Raw genomic sequence first — 14,961 nt, forward strand, 5'->3', positions numbered from 1 at the left:
CGCAGGCTTTGCAGAGAATAATGGAAATTCAGCATCAAACTCTAAATAGTACTGGTGAAATGTTATTTTTTTTTTTTTTTTTTTTTTTTTAGAGTTCATGTTTAGTCACATAAAACATGGCATGAGCAGGCCTTTATCCTTACAAGCACACTGGAATACAAGGGTCTTTTCAGAGTTAAAACATGGGCGGAGAGTAGTATTTGCTTTAGTGTTTAATTAGCATTTCACACAAAAGTTGCTGAACCAGTTCTCAGAGGTTTAGTTCTAGCGGGTTTACTCAGTAGTCACATTATATAATGTAACATGTAAATGGCAGACAACAGGAGAGAGGGACACTCCCAGCACCAAAGCTACTACTACCACCACTGGTTGCTTTGCAGCTAGTTACTATTCATCAGGCTAACTCATTGCCAGCATTACCTAGAGGTCCCAACTAAAGAGGTGATGTTGGACCAAGACATCCACCACTTCTGATTTCAGAATGGGAGACTTCTGAAATGGCAGATAAAACACGCAAACACATGTTACCCTGTGTGCAGTCTGTGTGTATTTGTGTGTGGGAAGGGAAATTCTTTTGAGACACTGAGTGAATGTGACTGAATTGCAAAGCTCTCACCTCTTTTTTGGTAGGCAGCTCACAGTCTTGGGAGAGACTGAAGGCAAACTTTGAGAGAACTCTAAAAGCAGCACACACAAACTCATGTCAGATATACACTCAAGATATATAATAAAAACAAAAACAAATTAACATTCATGGAAGTAGTTCCTAACACCAGGGTTCCCACACCTTTTGTCCAATTAATCTCCATGACTTTTCCAATTGTTTAAAAATTTGTATCTGTAATTACAAAGAGTTTCCACTCACAAAGAACATTTCTAGATGATTTAATATTTTAGATCTGAGCATAACTAGAAAAACTTAAATGTATTATAGGAATTTCCATGACTATTCAGGATGTTATTAACTACCATGACATTTCCAGGCCTGTAAATCACAATTCTAAAATTGCCTGATATTTCCAGTATTTCCATGACCATGGGAACCCTGTAACAGATGAGCTAAAATACATTTGCAGTGTTGATTTTCTCCTAGCAAGAAATAATTTGAGTTTAAGGATCAGCTAACTAGAACAGCTGAAGCTACTTGACTAAATACATTAAATGGTAATTTATAACTTTTTCCTCCCAATTTCTGTAAAGGACTTGGCTTAATGAATGCCATTGACAAAGGACTTTAACCTTTTGAGCTGAATTTTACTTTCCATGAACTGATCTGCTAATGCCCACTCAATTCCTGAGTTGTCCTCTACTATTCTTATCAACCTGTCAACAGTCTTAGTCTTACCTGAGTTCACACTTTATCTGGACCCAGCCAGGACTACGCAGGAAAGACCAGGGATGGTACCATTTCTCCACTGCACTCATACTGGAACACAGTACCTCCAGCCACAGGTGCAACACTTGCTCACTGCCACACACACACACACACACACACACCTTACTAATGAAGTACATGCTTTTTTTTTTTTTTCACAAGATGTGGAAAAAGCAAATAACAAATTAAATAAGATGTGACAGCAAGGTCACAAGTGACTTACTTTAGCCCCACACAAAGGAGCGAGCGGAATTTGACGTCCATCTGAACATGTGCAGCATCGTGGCTCATATTAACAGACTGCACTGCCTAAGATGAGAGACAGAGAGCACTCAACATACAAATGTAAAACCAGAATTAAAACAAACTCAAAGAACAAGTGATTAATGGTTAATGCTTGAACCATTTTTGTTTTAAGGGTTAGTTCACCCCCCCCAAAAAAAAAAAAAAAAAAATATATTTTTTTTCTTTTTTAACTTTTATGCGGTTCCAAAACCATATGACTAATTGCACAGTTTGGAAAAAAGATGCAATTAAAGTCAATGGTGACTAGGGCTGTCACGATTCTGAAATTTGCAATAAAAAACAAATAATTGCAATAATGGAAATTAATAGTCTGTTTTAGGGCTCGCACGATTATGACGAATAATTGTCATACAAATTGTTATGCTTTTGTCATTGGTGTACAGTATGTGTGCTTCATAAAAAGTAATTTATTCATATATACTTTTACATGATATCCTTTAAGGCTTTAATAATGTAAGAATGACATTCAAAATTATTTAAATATCAAAATATTTTAAAATACTTAATTTCTTTCTATCTTTTTGGTCAACTTTAGTCTTGGTCCATTTTTTCATTTATACTGTTGTTAATGGAATCCAGCTTACCTGAATAGCTATTATATTTCTATCCAAAATTCTTCACTTTCACACATTACTGTAAGGCTTTCCAATTAAACCCACGAGTCTTATTTCACATGAAGAAGACATTTGAGATTCTGTTTCTTTATTCTATCATCTCGGGCGTGGCACAGGGCTCCACTGTGTCACTGCGTGTATGAACCCACAACGACAAATAACATTTGCCATTACTCAATCATTAAATTAAAGTGAAACCGGAGTGCTTTTCATTCACTAAAATCCTTGTTTATATTTTTGCAAACGTTTGGTGTGAACCACGGCAGACGGTTTGAGAATCACAGTGCTTCAAGTCCGGATCAGAAGCTGTAAATCTTCACATGCTCTTCAGGAGCTGCGCTTAGTGCAGTCTAGGATGCAGCTTTGTGAGACGGTCAGAATTCAGTTGAATGAGACCCTCTAATGCATTGTTCAATCCCTTATTTGGACAGTAAAATGTGGAATGATTCTCAAATAACCGCGATCAGACGATTATTGAATAATAATAATGCCTAATGGTGACTGTAGCTATCGGTCTCTAACATTCTGCCTAACATCTCCTTTTGTGTTCCACGCCAGAAAGTAAGTCATATGGATTTGGAACAACATGAGGATGTGGAAATTAGTTCTCTTTTTTGGGTAAACTATCCCTTTAATGATTTTTCTATGGTGTAATTGACAGTTTAACATGAATATGAAAATGAAGATTTCAAACTCACTCTGTAAAGCAGTTCTTCAGGTGTGAGCACCTTCCCATCTTCATCTAACCTGAAGAGACAAGGATCAGACCAGCTATAACATCAACAAAGCATTTTTAAGGAAGCAAGTTTTGCAGTTAGGTTCCTCCATGTCCATATTTGTATGGGTCTCACCTGTAGGTTTTGCACAGCACCAGTCTGGAGTACACAGAGTTGAAATCCCTCTCCACTTCCCTGCTGGCTGCCTGTGATCAATACACACAACCAGCTTTTGCATATACTACTAACATATAGTATACATCTACACATTCAAAATAAGAAAACAACCTGCTACAAAATAAGTATGTAGTAAAGAAAACAATAAACCTCTCTATTGCCAAGTAGTATTTACAGTACCATATTTACATGTGCTAATATTCTAATTCATTCTAAGTCTTGAAGGTGTTAATAGGTACCTCCTCAATGAAGAGCCAGGGGTGACAGGGTCCACCCAGTATGGAGGGCTTCTTCAAGCCATGCTGAAATATAGCCTTGAGTGCAGGACACAATGTCCCTCTAACCAGATCATTCACTGCCTCAGTAACAGTGTCATCTCCAGCCAGAGAGTACTGAAAGACAACACAGATATCCTTTAGAAAGCACAAAAGCAAATGAACTTATCAGAAACTCAGATACTATGAGACAGTCTTAAAGCCAAGACATTGTTTAGCCATTACACAAAAATGTAACCGCACATACCTCTTTACTTCGCTCATCCAAGATTTCCACAAATTTAGCAGGAAACCAGCCTAAAAAGATTCAAGAGTTGCAGGAGATACTGATTGATGTACCGATTTTGCTTTAACACATTCTTGTTTTAAGGTTTTCTGAGTGTAGTTAACGCTACAACAACTTTGGAAGTTTGATTTAATGTTATAGTTGTATCACAGCTTACCTCTCAGGCCGTTCAGCTCTCCCACCCAGCAGTGCTCATCTTTCTGTGAGACGATCTAACAATGGGCACAGAAGTAAACAGATAAAGAAAAAAAAACAAAAAACTAGAATAAGTTAACATGCTCAGATGACAGAAATAGTAGGTGCTTACTGTTATGATATCATTCTTCCGAAAACCCAGTTCATCATCGTCATGCCGTTCAAAGTCAAGTAAGGCTTTGGCTCTTCTCCGACGATTCCGAGATACGACCAGGAAGTTCTCATGATCCCTTTGATGACTCTCCATAGAGTAATCAGGAGTCAAATCCTAAAAAGAGAAAAATATTTTTAGAAGATGCATTTTTAAAAATATCTATTAAGCTTAATTTCTGAATAAAACCTTTGTCTAATAGTATTAAAAACAGCGCAATCCAATAAAATGTGTTTAATAGTCTGACAGGGAAGACATGACAGAGGTTCTTCACCTTTTAATAAAACCCATGTGTCAGTCTTGAATAATGTATTCGACCCATAGTATATACAATTTGATCATGTCTATTTTTAAAGTTAAAGAAAAGATTAATGGTTATACTAGGATTTACTTCATAAAGCTTATTGTTTTTACATTCGTCCCATTCTATCTGCCACCTGTAAGAGATAAAGGAATTTAGTAAGGTTTTTAGGTCAGATTTTTTCCTCTGTAACAAAATGCACAGATCATAAACATATAGACTGCAAAACATATTGGGCATTATAACATATGCTATACTATTTATTTTGATACTGAAGAGTGTAACTAAGAGAATGCTTCCTTGAGGGACCCCTAGTTCTTGTACATGTGAATTTGACAGGGTAGTTCCTATCTGAACACGGAAACATCTATTGGACAGGAAATTGGAAATAAAAATTTGCCACAGAGTCCAATTTCATATAGATCTTTAAGGATGCCATATCTCCAAATGGTATCATAAGCCTTCTCCAGATCAAAGAAAACGGCTAGAGCATGTTCTTTGTTTTTTATAAAATTGTCCCGTACAAATGATTCCAATCTAATAAGGTGATCCACTGTGCTTTTTCCTTTTCTAAACCCATACTGGAATTCACTGATCTTGTGGACAGACTTTAGTATCCACACTAGACGGTCATTGACCATTCTCTCCATAGTTTTACAGAGGCAGCTGGTCAGTGCTATTGGGTGATAATTGTTAGCGTCAGAATGGTCCTTGCCTGGTTTTGGTATGGTATAATTATTGCTTCTTGCCAGGATGAAGGAAAGTTTCCTGTTCTCCAGATAGTATTACAAATTTTCAGGAGGAGCAGTAGTACTGTATGGGGCAGATGCTTCAAAAACTCATAATTAATTTTGTCTGATCCAACTGCTGTATTATGAGCACACTTTAAAGCTCTCCTCCATTGTGAAAGGCTGATTATATGATTCCATATTGTTTGATGAGAAATCAAGGGGTTTCTGTTCTTGTTGTATGTTTTGAAATTATGTCGACAGTTTTCTAGTGAAGAGTTTTTACAAAAGACTTTGTTTATTTGCTATTTCCTGTTTTGTAGTTAATAGAGTGCCTTGATGTTTAAAATGTTGAATTTGTGGTCCACCTCCCCTGTTTTTCATCTTTCAATCATATCCCAGATCTTTTTGGTTGGTGTATCTGATGTAAGACTAGATACAAAACTCCTCCAGCTCTGTCTTTTTGTCTCATTAATGATTCTGCGTGCTTGTACAGACACCTTTTTAATCTTGCAAGATTCTCTGTTGTTGGATGTTTGTTGAAAAATCTCTCTTCTTTTTTCCGAGATTTAATAACTTTTTACAGTTGTCATTGAACCATGGGTTAGACTTGCAATGGGGCTTTGATGATGTCTTAGGAATAGTTTCATTTGCTATTTCAATTAGAGTGTCAGTAAAGCTTTTTGCCAGGTCTTGGTTATTTTTAATCACCATGTTAAATTTGTCATAACACATGGTTTGAAAAATGTACAAATTGGCTTTTTTGGGTTGCCATCTTGGGGTTTATTGTTGGATGTCTAGTCTTGTAGAGGTGAGTATCAGAGGGAAGTGGTCACTTCCACATAGGTCATCCCAGGTTTTCCACGAGAAGTCAAGCAATAACTTGGGCTTGCATACTGTCAAGTCAATGGCAGAATATGTTCCATGTCCCAGGTGTAAGTATTTGAACCATTATTGAAGAGGCACAGAGCATTATTACTAATAAAGTCTTAAACTCTTTTACCATTCACATTAGTGTGGCTTCCTCCCCATAATGGACTATGGCTGTTAAAGTCACCCATAATGATGTAAGGGGATGGCAACTGGTCAGCTAGTTTGTTCAAATCTTGCAAGGTCACGGTAACAACAGGGGGTATATAAATTGAGCACAAAGTAATGGTTTTGTGGAGAGTTATACGTAAAGCTATTGCTTGTAGGTGGGTGTCTATTGTGATCTGACTGTGAATTATATCCTGTCTTAATAAGATGGCCACCCCGCCGGATGGATGATGTATATTTGGGCCATATGCATTCAAACTTATAAATTGTTTCAGAGAAAAAGTGCTGTTTGGTGTTAAATGTGTCTCTTCGAGACTAACAGCAAGAGGATTAAGCATAGCAGTTAGATGCTGAAGTTCTGCAAAATTTGCCTTAACTCCTCGACAGTTCCACTGAATAATGTGACTACCCATCAGGTGGGCAGAACGGGAATATGCCCTCTACTCCTACCCTTAGGGGAGGCACTACGACTACGGGGCACTAATATCCCCTTCATATCGATGTCCTTTATGTGTTCAATCTTCTGAGATCTACTTTCCTGACTAGCCTTTGGATGTTGTGCTCTTGTGCCATGCTGTGTCTTCTTTCCCTTTGAAGAGAGAGAATTCTCCACTATCAAGCTTTGATCTTCACTGGTTTGAGTCTGACTTGAAGTTTGGGTTTCTTGCACCTTCTTTTTTGAGGACATTTAACTTTTGTTAATTAGTTGTGGTTTGTCTTTATTTAACCAGGTCACATCTGTTTGGCATTCCACAGTATTCGACGTCAGTTGAGCTACAGGGGCAAAGGATTTTTCAAATTTGAAGTTAGTCAGCTTCTCAACCTCTTTGCGTGCTCCCAGGTAGCTCATCTTTTTAAGGCATTTTACTTTTTGGATTTCTTTTTCTTTGATCCAAATAGGACAATCTTTTGATGAGGCTCGATGGTCACCTTTGCAATTAATACCTTTTGATGGCTTTGAACAAGTTACATGTCCTTCTTCTCCACAATTACAGCAAATAGGCTTGTTCTTACATCCAGCAGAGCCATGACCAAACTTTTGGCAATTAAAACATCTCAAAGGATTAGGAAAGAAGATGTCAACAGGAACACTCAAATATACTAATCGGATCCTTTCTGGAGGCTGGGATTTGTTAAAAGTCATTATATACATGCTAGTTTTTATTATTTGATCTCCTTTTTTGATTGTGATTCTCTTCACATTTGTTACTCCTTGCTGTGTTAATTCTGAGGCTATTTCAACCTCATCCATATCCTGAAGTTCTCTTGTACGGATTACTCCTCTGCTGTTATTTAGATGTGGGTGATAAGAGACTTTCATAGGAACACCAGCCAATATATTAGCATGCATTAGAAAATCAGCATGAGCTTTCTTTGCACATTCCACGAGGATTTGACCAGACCTCAACTTTTTCACATCTTTGACAGTCCCTGATATACCGGAGAATCCTTTCTGTATTGCGAAAGGGGATAACTTGGTCAGATGATAAAGATTCAAGAAGAATAAACCTCTGCCAGTTTCCAATTTTTTGGGAACACACACAACCATTCTCTGAATAGTCATCCGAATTCTGATCCAAAATTAGTCTTTTTGGGGTTTGTTTGTTAGCCATGTTAGTATTATTTGGTTTCATCATCTCTGCTCCCCACCCACCTCGGAGCCCAACGGGGGATGCACAGAGCCGCGGATCTCCTGCAGATATGCACCAGAGATACAGAGATGATATACTCGAGCAAGAAGAACTGAGAGTTCAAATTACTTGATTGACCCTAAGCCATCGCCTTCAGGATGAGTAAAATATGGCTGATTGAATTGCCAAAGACTATCTAGGGCACGTCATGTCTAGCTGTTTGATTGGATCGGGTCCTTCCAACCTCCCGTCTATATGAAGTTAGAGCCAAAGCACTGTGTTGGACCTGGGAAAGCCACAGCTAACCGCACTCCTCAAGTACCAGAACCTCTTCCTCCACAGACACAGGTTGCAACTTAGGGCAAAGAAGTTGCCCCATTTGTCAACTTTTACGAACAGCAAGAGGGTGCTGGGGATCTATCCTACCCCAGGTCCCCACAGGGGATGAGTATCAAAGTAAAACAAAGATAAATTTGTAACCCTAGTAAGGGAGGCTTAAGGGTTATTCTTCTCTTGCCCAAGGAGAAAACCCTAGCACTATGGAGGGAAGGAGCGTGCCAATGTTCCTTTCACGAGCTACCACCATAAAGATGGGTCCCGTGCCATACCCGGAGAGAGTGAAGAATCCAAGTTAACAAAAAACATACAATTTCAAGTGCTTCACAAAATGGTACTATCAGAACCGTGTGCAAATAATAGATCCTAAACAAATAACTGAAAACTAATAGCAAAAATTATGTTAAACATATATTTATCTTTCTATATTATGCTATATAAAGAAATTCCAATATTGGAGCGACCCTCCACTCTCATATATACACGGTATATCAATATATTAGTTATATCAATTCTCATTTTAATTTTACAGTATGGAGAGGAATTCAGTATTATTAAATGAGTTATCCAGCTTGATGCCATTAATTATTATAATTGATTAACAACCCAAGTTTCTACATGATTCATGATCTGTTTGCAGGGAATGTGAGCATGTTGCTAATTTCCTGTTGCATAGGCCCAATTCAGTGAGTCATCAGATTAGCTTATTGCAGTGGTAAATGACTCACAGTGTTTTGTTTTTTGTGCTCCTGATAACGCAAACGTTCAACTTCTAATTAAATTAGATGTGATATACTATGGCTGTGATTGAGTAGCTCTTACAGTGCTGCAATTGCGGGGGTCCAGGCAGTGAAAGTGCTCTGCAGTGCGGCTGATGGCTTCTCTTAATGCCGCCACCAACTCTGTTTGTTTAATGTTTTTGGCCTTCAGCGCCTCAACCTCGTCCTCCCCGAAGAGCAGCGAGCTCAGGGTGGATTTCCTGCGCAGGCTCTGTCTGCGCACCACCTGCACAATTACCCACAAGGCTAAGTCATTTGAGAGAAGTAATTTACATCAATGCCTCATACGAGGCAATCATAACTTGCATTTTTCGAGAGACTAAGTACAAGTTTAACATTTAAAGGGATAGTTTATCCAAGAATGAAAATTCTGTCATCATTTACCAACCCTCATGTTGTTCCAAACCTGTATGACTTTCTTTTTTGCCATGGAACACAAAAGTAGAAAATGACAGACTCAGTCACCATTGCCTTAAATTAAATCTTGCATTGAAAGTGAATAGTGACAGAGGCTGTCCTTCTGCCTGACATCTCCTTTTGGCTTTGTTCATACCACAGCTGAATGGGGCCCAAATTTGATTTTCTGCTCAAATCAGATTTTTTTTGTAAGGTTGTTCACACAACATTTTAAATGTAACCCATATCAGACACTGGTCTGAACAGCCGACGCTCGTTAACTGACCCGCATGCATATGACACTCCCTGAGCATGCATGTAACTATTAGCACGATTATAAAGTTTGGCTGACGATTAATTGTCTCTTTTAGAGCTTTCACGATTAACTGTCATTAAAATCGTCATATTTCTTAAGGTGCATGTGTGCTTCATACACCTTAAGAAGTGATTTCTACATATATCTCTTCAAATATATACATTTATTATAAAATAAATAGGGATATATGATTTCCCTTTAATGCTTTAAAAACTTATGAATGACAATTTTTAAAAAATATATTTTTAGGTCAAATTTAGCTTTAGTAAAAATAAACAATGAGTTTGTTATATATTTTTATTATATCTGAATTATATTATATTATGCAATAGTAAAATATTTCTGTCCTAATTCACACGTTATTTTAATGCACTTTGATTAAGCCCACGAGGTCTTATTTCTCAAAGTAAAACCTTTGAGATTTCGTTTCATCATTTTATCACACCACAGAAATAGAGTTAAGCGTGAAGTTTATATTTGTTAGTTTAGATTTTTGTGGGAGTTTGCGTGAAATATCCTTATTTGGGCATTAAAATGTGATTGGAATTTGAAGTGCACAATAATTGCGGTTATCTCAAATGACCACGGTTGGATCAAATAACCGCGATCAGATTATTTAATAATCGTGACAGGCCTACGTGTAACAAACCTAGACATGTTCATTATTTTAATATGTAAAGTTTCATTTTTTTTTTTTTCACCCGAATAGGACACTTCTCATAAATGACTATCTAATAAAATATCAGCAATTAATGGAAGACCAGTTGGATCAAGTGACGAATGTTGATTTACATTGATATAAAAATTCACATTACATTTGACCTGGCTGTTCAAACTGAAGGCATATTGGAAAAAAATCAGTTATGCATGTGATTTATTACCACATATGAAAGTGGCCCAGATCGGATGGAAATTTCAGATTCAAAGTGCTTGTGACTCTTCACATGGTCATCCAATTAACAGATCTGTGTCACATGTGAGTTGGGCCACACTCAGCTGCAGTGTGAACGTAGCCTTTGTGTTCAACAGAAAAAAGCCATAAAGGTTTGAAACAACATGATGGTAGGTATCTAATTTTTATTTTTAGGTGAACTCTCTCTTTAAATGTGTAGGAAACTGTCACTGAGATGCTAAAGTATGTGCATTACACAGAGACTGTGTTCATGTTTTAACCTTGTTGTAGTTGTTGAGGGAATGGGTGTTGTTGGAGTTGTGCTGGGCCTGTTCTGCCAGGATGTAGGCTAGATGCTTGTGTCTGTGTGCATCCAGGTTTTCCTGAGACAGAGATCCTGCCAGACGCATGGCCTCTCCCAGCACTGCCGCCCCATCCTCCAGCTGACTGGGCAGGTCTGATAGTGTGTTGAAGATTGATGCCGAGTTCTCAGATGACACCAGCTCATCTTCCTTTACCATCCAAGAGGATTAATGGTTATTGGCATATCAAATATTAATAAGTATACAAGTTTGTGAAAACAAACACTCATCATTGCCTTGTTTGACATATGAAGGCTTAGTTAATGTTTTTTTTTGTATTTTTTTTTCTACCAAGTCAATCAATAGTGTGACGCAACCAAGGAGTTGGTGAGTTACCTTGATCTTCAGCATACCCAGTGTGACCTGAAATAATACCACAGAGCTCTCATAGAAGAGCAGGTCCCAGATTCGCAGCAAGATACGGATGTCCACCACACTGGCGAAGGCAGTGAGGAACCAGTGCAGTGTGATTAAAGACAGCTCTAAGAGGACAGTAAAGAAAGATCACATTAATAGTAGTCAGATGTAGTGTTCACAATGTACTGATATGAGGTCCCATTACATCCCCCTCTCTACATACAATTGATGTGTTTGTCTCTTTTGTCATCAAGCTTGAGCCACAATTACTTCATATTATATTATATGTTGCCTTCAAGCCCTCCTTGGAAGTTCCTGAGTTTGGAAGTCATAATAACAAAATGATGTACATTCAAGTGATTTTGGTTGTTGTGCAATTTCATATTTCTTGGTCTTTTTTTACCAAGGAACAAAGACAGGGAGCCTTTGAACATAGGTGCAATAAACTGAAGTGTAAAGGGTGCATATTAGCTATGTAATTGATACTTTACATATGTATTTTATAATTTTTTTAACTTTATGTTTACTTTTAGTATTTGTAAAAAACTACCTGCATACAAACTAAATTGTACAGTCATTTAATATAATAATATAATAATATAAAACTTTGCCATTAACTATAGATAGTGTATTCATAGCTTCAACCATGATTTCTTTAAACAACACACCACTAACTTGGAAAATCTGGGCTTAATAAAATCCAGAGTTTCTCCAGTAGTTATTTAAGACATTGTGGTACCATCCATGTCTATGTCGTATGATCATTTCAACATGACTTAAAGGCAGCATTCATTAATCCAGTCTCTTTGGCAAATGTGAATTTTTTAGTGAATTCATTGTCTAAAAATCTCTCCAGCTGTGAGGCTCTCTGTGAGTGTCTCACCAATGTCGTGCTCCTGTAGCAGCTGATCTAGGCGGGGTAGGTACTGCACTATGAGCTGTCTGAGCACACGCTGGTCAGTCTGCACTCCCAGCAAAGTGGAGGAGAAGTAAGAGGGAGGCAGTATGTCCTCTATCAGAGCACACATCATCCAAAGAGCATCCTCCTCCTCCAGGAACAACAACAGGCAAGACACCACCTGCATCAGAGACCATACACAAAAGAGTCTGATATCTGAGTCAATAACCAGAATGTTAGATTGCAGAAAGTCGTAGAGTATGTGATATGGTGGCCTCTCACCATGCCTGTGCCTTGACAGTATCCAATGTCTGGGTAAAGCCATGCCAGCCCTCTCAGGACCCGCTTGAGCTTGGGCACTCCCACACTTGACAAAGTGCTGAAACATGCATTTGTGGGCATGGTCCGCAAAAGATCCTTCTCTATCTGCAACAGAGATGAAGAGAGAAGGGCACAATGAAGGGAATATTGGAAGATCATTTTCGCAAAACACCCCTATTTTTTTTTGGTCATGCAAGGACAGATCCTATACACTGGAATGAATGCCAAAAACTCCAAAAGAAATGTCCAAAACTGTTTGCCAAGCTTTGTTTCAATATCATGTCAAATCAACAATAAAATCTTACAATGATGGTATCATAAGTTTTGGTTCTTTAGATCAAATAAAAGACTTTCTATCATGGAACACAAAAGGAGATGTTAGGCTAACATTCTGCCTAAAATCTTTTGTATTCCATGAAAGAAAGGAAGTTATATTATACTAGAACGTTATAAAAATCCCTTTAATATTTACAATAAGAGGATATCATATGAATTGTATAAACAAATCACCATGTTACAACAGATCTGTGGCAGAGATACCACGCACCTGTTTGGCTGCTGTGGTGTCATCATTAGAGCTGTTCTTTACGATTTCTCTGTAAGATATTTCTGATATTCTCTTTTTCTGCAGGGCCCCTGACAAACGCATCCACAACTGAGGGAATGCATGAAAGAGACAGTGTGGAGAGTCAGAGGGCGACAGATAAATACACAAAGATCCAGCAAAAAAGTGGTTGGAAGAACACAGATGAGATACTACTATTCTCTTGGGAAACTCTTAAAATAGCAATACAGCATAAACAAGACATTAGAAATACATCACGTCCTATTTCAGTGACACTAAGATTCCCTCAAGCATAAACATGGTTGCCATGGGAACATGACATCAGCAGATTAGATGCCTGATGGTGTGTAACAATGGAAAGATTGCCTTAAATATGATGTGGAGACTAAACACACAAAAGAAAATGTTCTGTCTCAATGCTAACCTGTGGTCTCATGCTGTGTGGTATGCCTCCCAGAACAAGTGATCGAAGGCGGTCTGAGCGGGGCAAGTTGGGGGAGATCTTGTCCCAGGTGAGGTCTCCTACAGTGTGGTTGTGGGTGAACTCCAAGTGGGCTTGCCAGCGAAGTCTTTGCTGAGGGTCTTCTCTTTGAGGGGCTCCCTCACCATGCAGCCATTTCCGTGTCTCCACCCCATCTGAAAACAAACACAGCAACTGCTCATCAAAGAGAATGACGATCAAGAGGAAAGAATGACAGCACCAGATCATACCGCAGGCAACAGAAGAGAACTCGACTACATTTACACGTTATTTAACTTTTGATGAGTGCAGATGTTCCCACCAAGCAACAAACCTTCACTGTCCATCCGGAACCCAAATTCATCGTATCGTAGTTCCGAATCCATACTGGGGTCTTTCTGCAACAATCAGAACAGTGTCTGTGAGAATTGAACAACTTCCCATGACAATAAAGATTTTAAAACTGAAGAATAGCTTTTATCGACACTTCTCAATCTAGCACTAACAGTATCAATTAGCAATGCACCGATGTATCAGCCAATAAAAGCAATTATCTGCCCTATTAGACATAGGCAGACTGTTTTAAAACAGCTGCAAAACAGCATGCTTCAAGTTGTAATTTGTAAACTTTGCACTATAATTATCAAAATATATATTGAATATTGTCAATTGGTCGAAAAACATCAAGATATTATTTTTGTAGCCATATTGCCCAGCCTTACAATATACTAGCATTATCAGGGTTTTTCCTGGGTCAAAACTGGTCTTTGGTGGTGACTGACCTATATGGTCATCCACATGCTCAAAGTTGGTTTATTACATAATTGCATTTATTTAATATATTATATAAAATAATAACGTTTCATGTTTACACTGGATACAAGTTATTTTTCACCATCCAAGTACACTCACTGAACACTTTATTAGGAACACTTTGGTCCTAATAAAGTGCCCGACGTGGTCTTCTGCTGTTGTAGAGCAGAAGTAGTATGCGCACATCCAAACATTAAGGCAGGTGCACAATCAAAAATTGACAAAATTCATGAAACAAGAAGAGAACGGCACACTGCTATAAATGCTCCCATGTAATTTAATAGAAAAGACAATTTTTCGACCACTTGGGTCTTCCTCAGGCAGTAAAAAAAATATCAGGTATTGATGGCCTATTCTGCTCAGAACAACTGTACAGAGTAGTTATCTGAGTTACCATACCCTGTCAGCTCAAGCCAGTCTGGTCATTCGCTGTTGACCTCTCTCATCAACAAGACGTTTCCATCCAAAGAACTGCCACTCTCTGGATGTTTTTTTGTTTTTGGTACGATTCCAAGTAAATTCTAGAGACTGTTGTGTGTGAAAATCCCAGGAGATCAGCAGATACAGAAATACTCAAACCAGCCCGTCAGGCACCAACTATCATGCCAAGGTCAAAATTGCATTCAATTACCCATTCTGATGGTTGATGTGAGCATTAACTGAAGCTCCAGAC

At 38.2% G+C, this 14,961-nt stretch overlaps 1 protein-coding gene across 2 annotated transcripts in view; it reads right to left on the reverse strand.

The window, feature by feature from the left end:
* Window positions 1-14,961, reverse strand: part of LOC127452285 (small G protein signaling modulator 3-like) — a 37,007-nt gene that overhangs the window by 3,516 nt on the left and 18,530 nt on the right. Inside the window, exons 4-21 of one of the 2 annotated variants that reach the window (XM_051717644.1) lie at window positions 13,810-13,873; window positions 13,440-13,651; window positions 12,998-13,105; window positions 12,412-12,555; window positions 12,115-12,310; window positions 11,211-11,356; window positions 10,794-11,024; window positions 8,952-9,134; window positions 4,057-4,212; window positions 3,907-3,961; window positions 3,711-3,760; window positions 3,428-3,580; window positions 3,147-3,217; window positions 2,994-3,042; window positions 1,599-1,684; window positions 1,346-1,468; window positions 617-677; window positions 421-492 (exon numbers count right to left, since the gene is read on the reverse strand). In XM_051717644.1, the coding sequence (XP_051573604.1) occupies window positions 421-492; window positions 617-677; window positions 1,346-1,468; window positions 1,599-1,684; window positions 2,994-3,042; window positions 3,147-3,217; window positions 3,428-3,580; window positions 3,711-3,760; window positions 3,907-3,961; window positions 4,057-4,212; window positions 8,952-9,134; window positions 10,794-11,024; window positions 11,211-11,356; window positions 12,115-12,310; window positions 12,412-12,555; window positions 12,998-13,105; window positions 13,440-13,651; window positions 13,810-13,873 (2,160 nt within the window). The remainder of the gene's footprint in view (window positions 1-420; window positions 493-616; window positions 678-1,345; window positions 1,469-1,598; window positions 1,685-2,993; window positions 3,043-3,146; window positions 3,218-3,427; window positions 3,581-3,710; window positions 3,761-3,906; window positions 3,962-4,056; window positions 4,213-8,951; window positions 9,135-10,793; window positions 11,025-11,210; window positions 11,357-12,114; window positions 12,311-12,411; window positions 12,556-12,997; window positions 13,106-13,439; window positions 13,652-13,809; window positions 13,874-14,961) is intronic. The other variant, XM_051717643.1, reaches the window with a different exon arrangement.

This window comes from Myxocyprinus asiaticus, chromosome 14, assembly GCF_019703515.2.
Source record: "Myxocyprinus asiaticus isolate MX2 ecotype Aquarium Trade chromosome 14, UBuf_Myxa_2, whole genome shotgun sequence".
NCBI lineage: Eukaryota > Metazoa > Chordata > Actinopteri > Cypriniformes > Catostomidae > Myxocyprinus > Myxocyprinus asiaticus.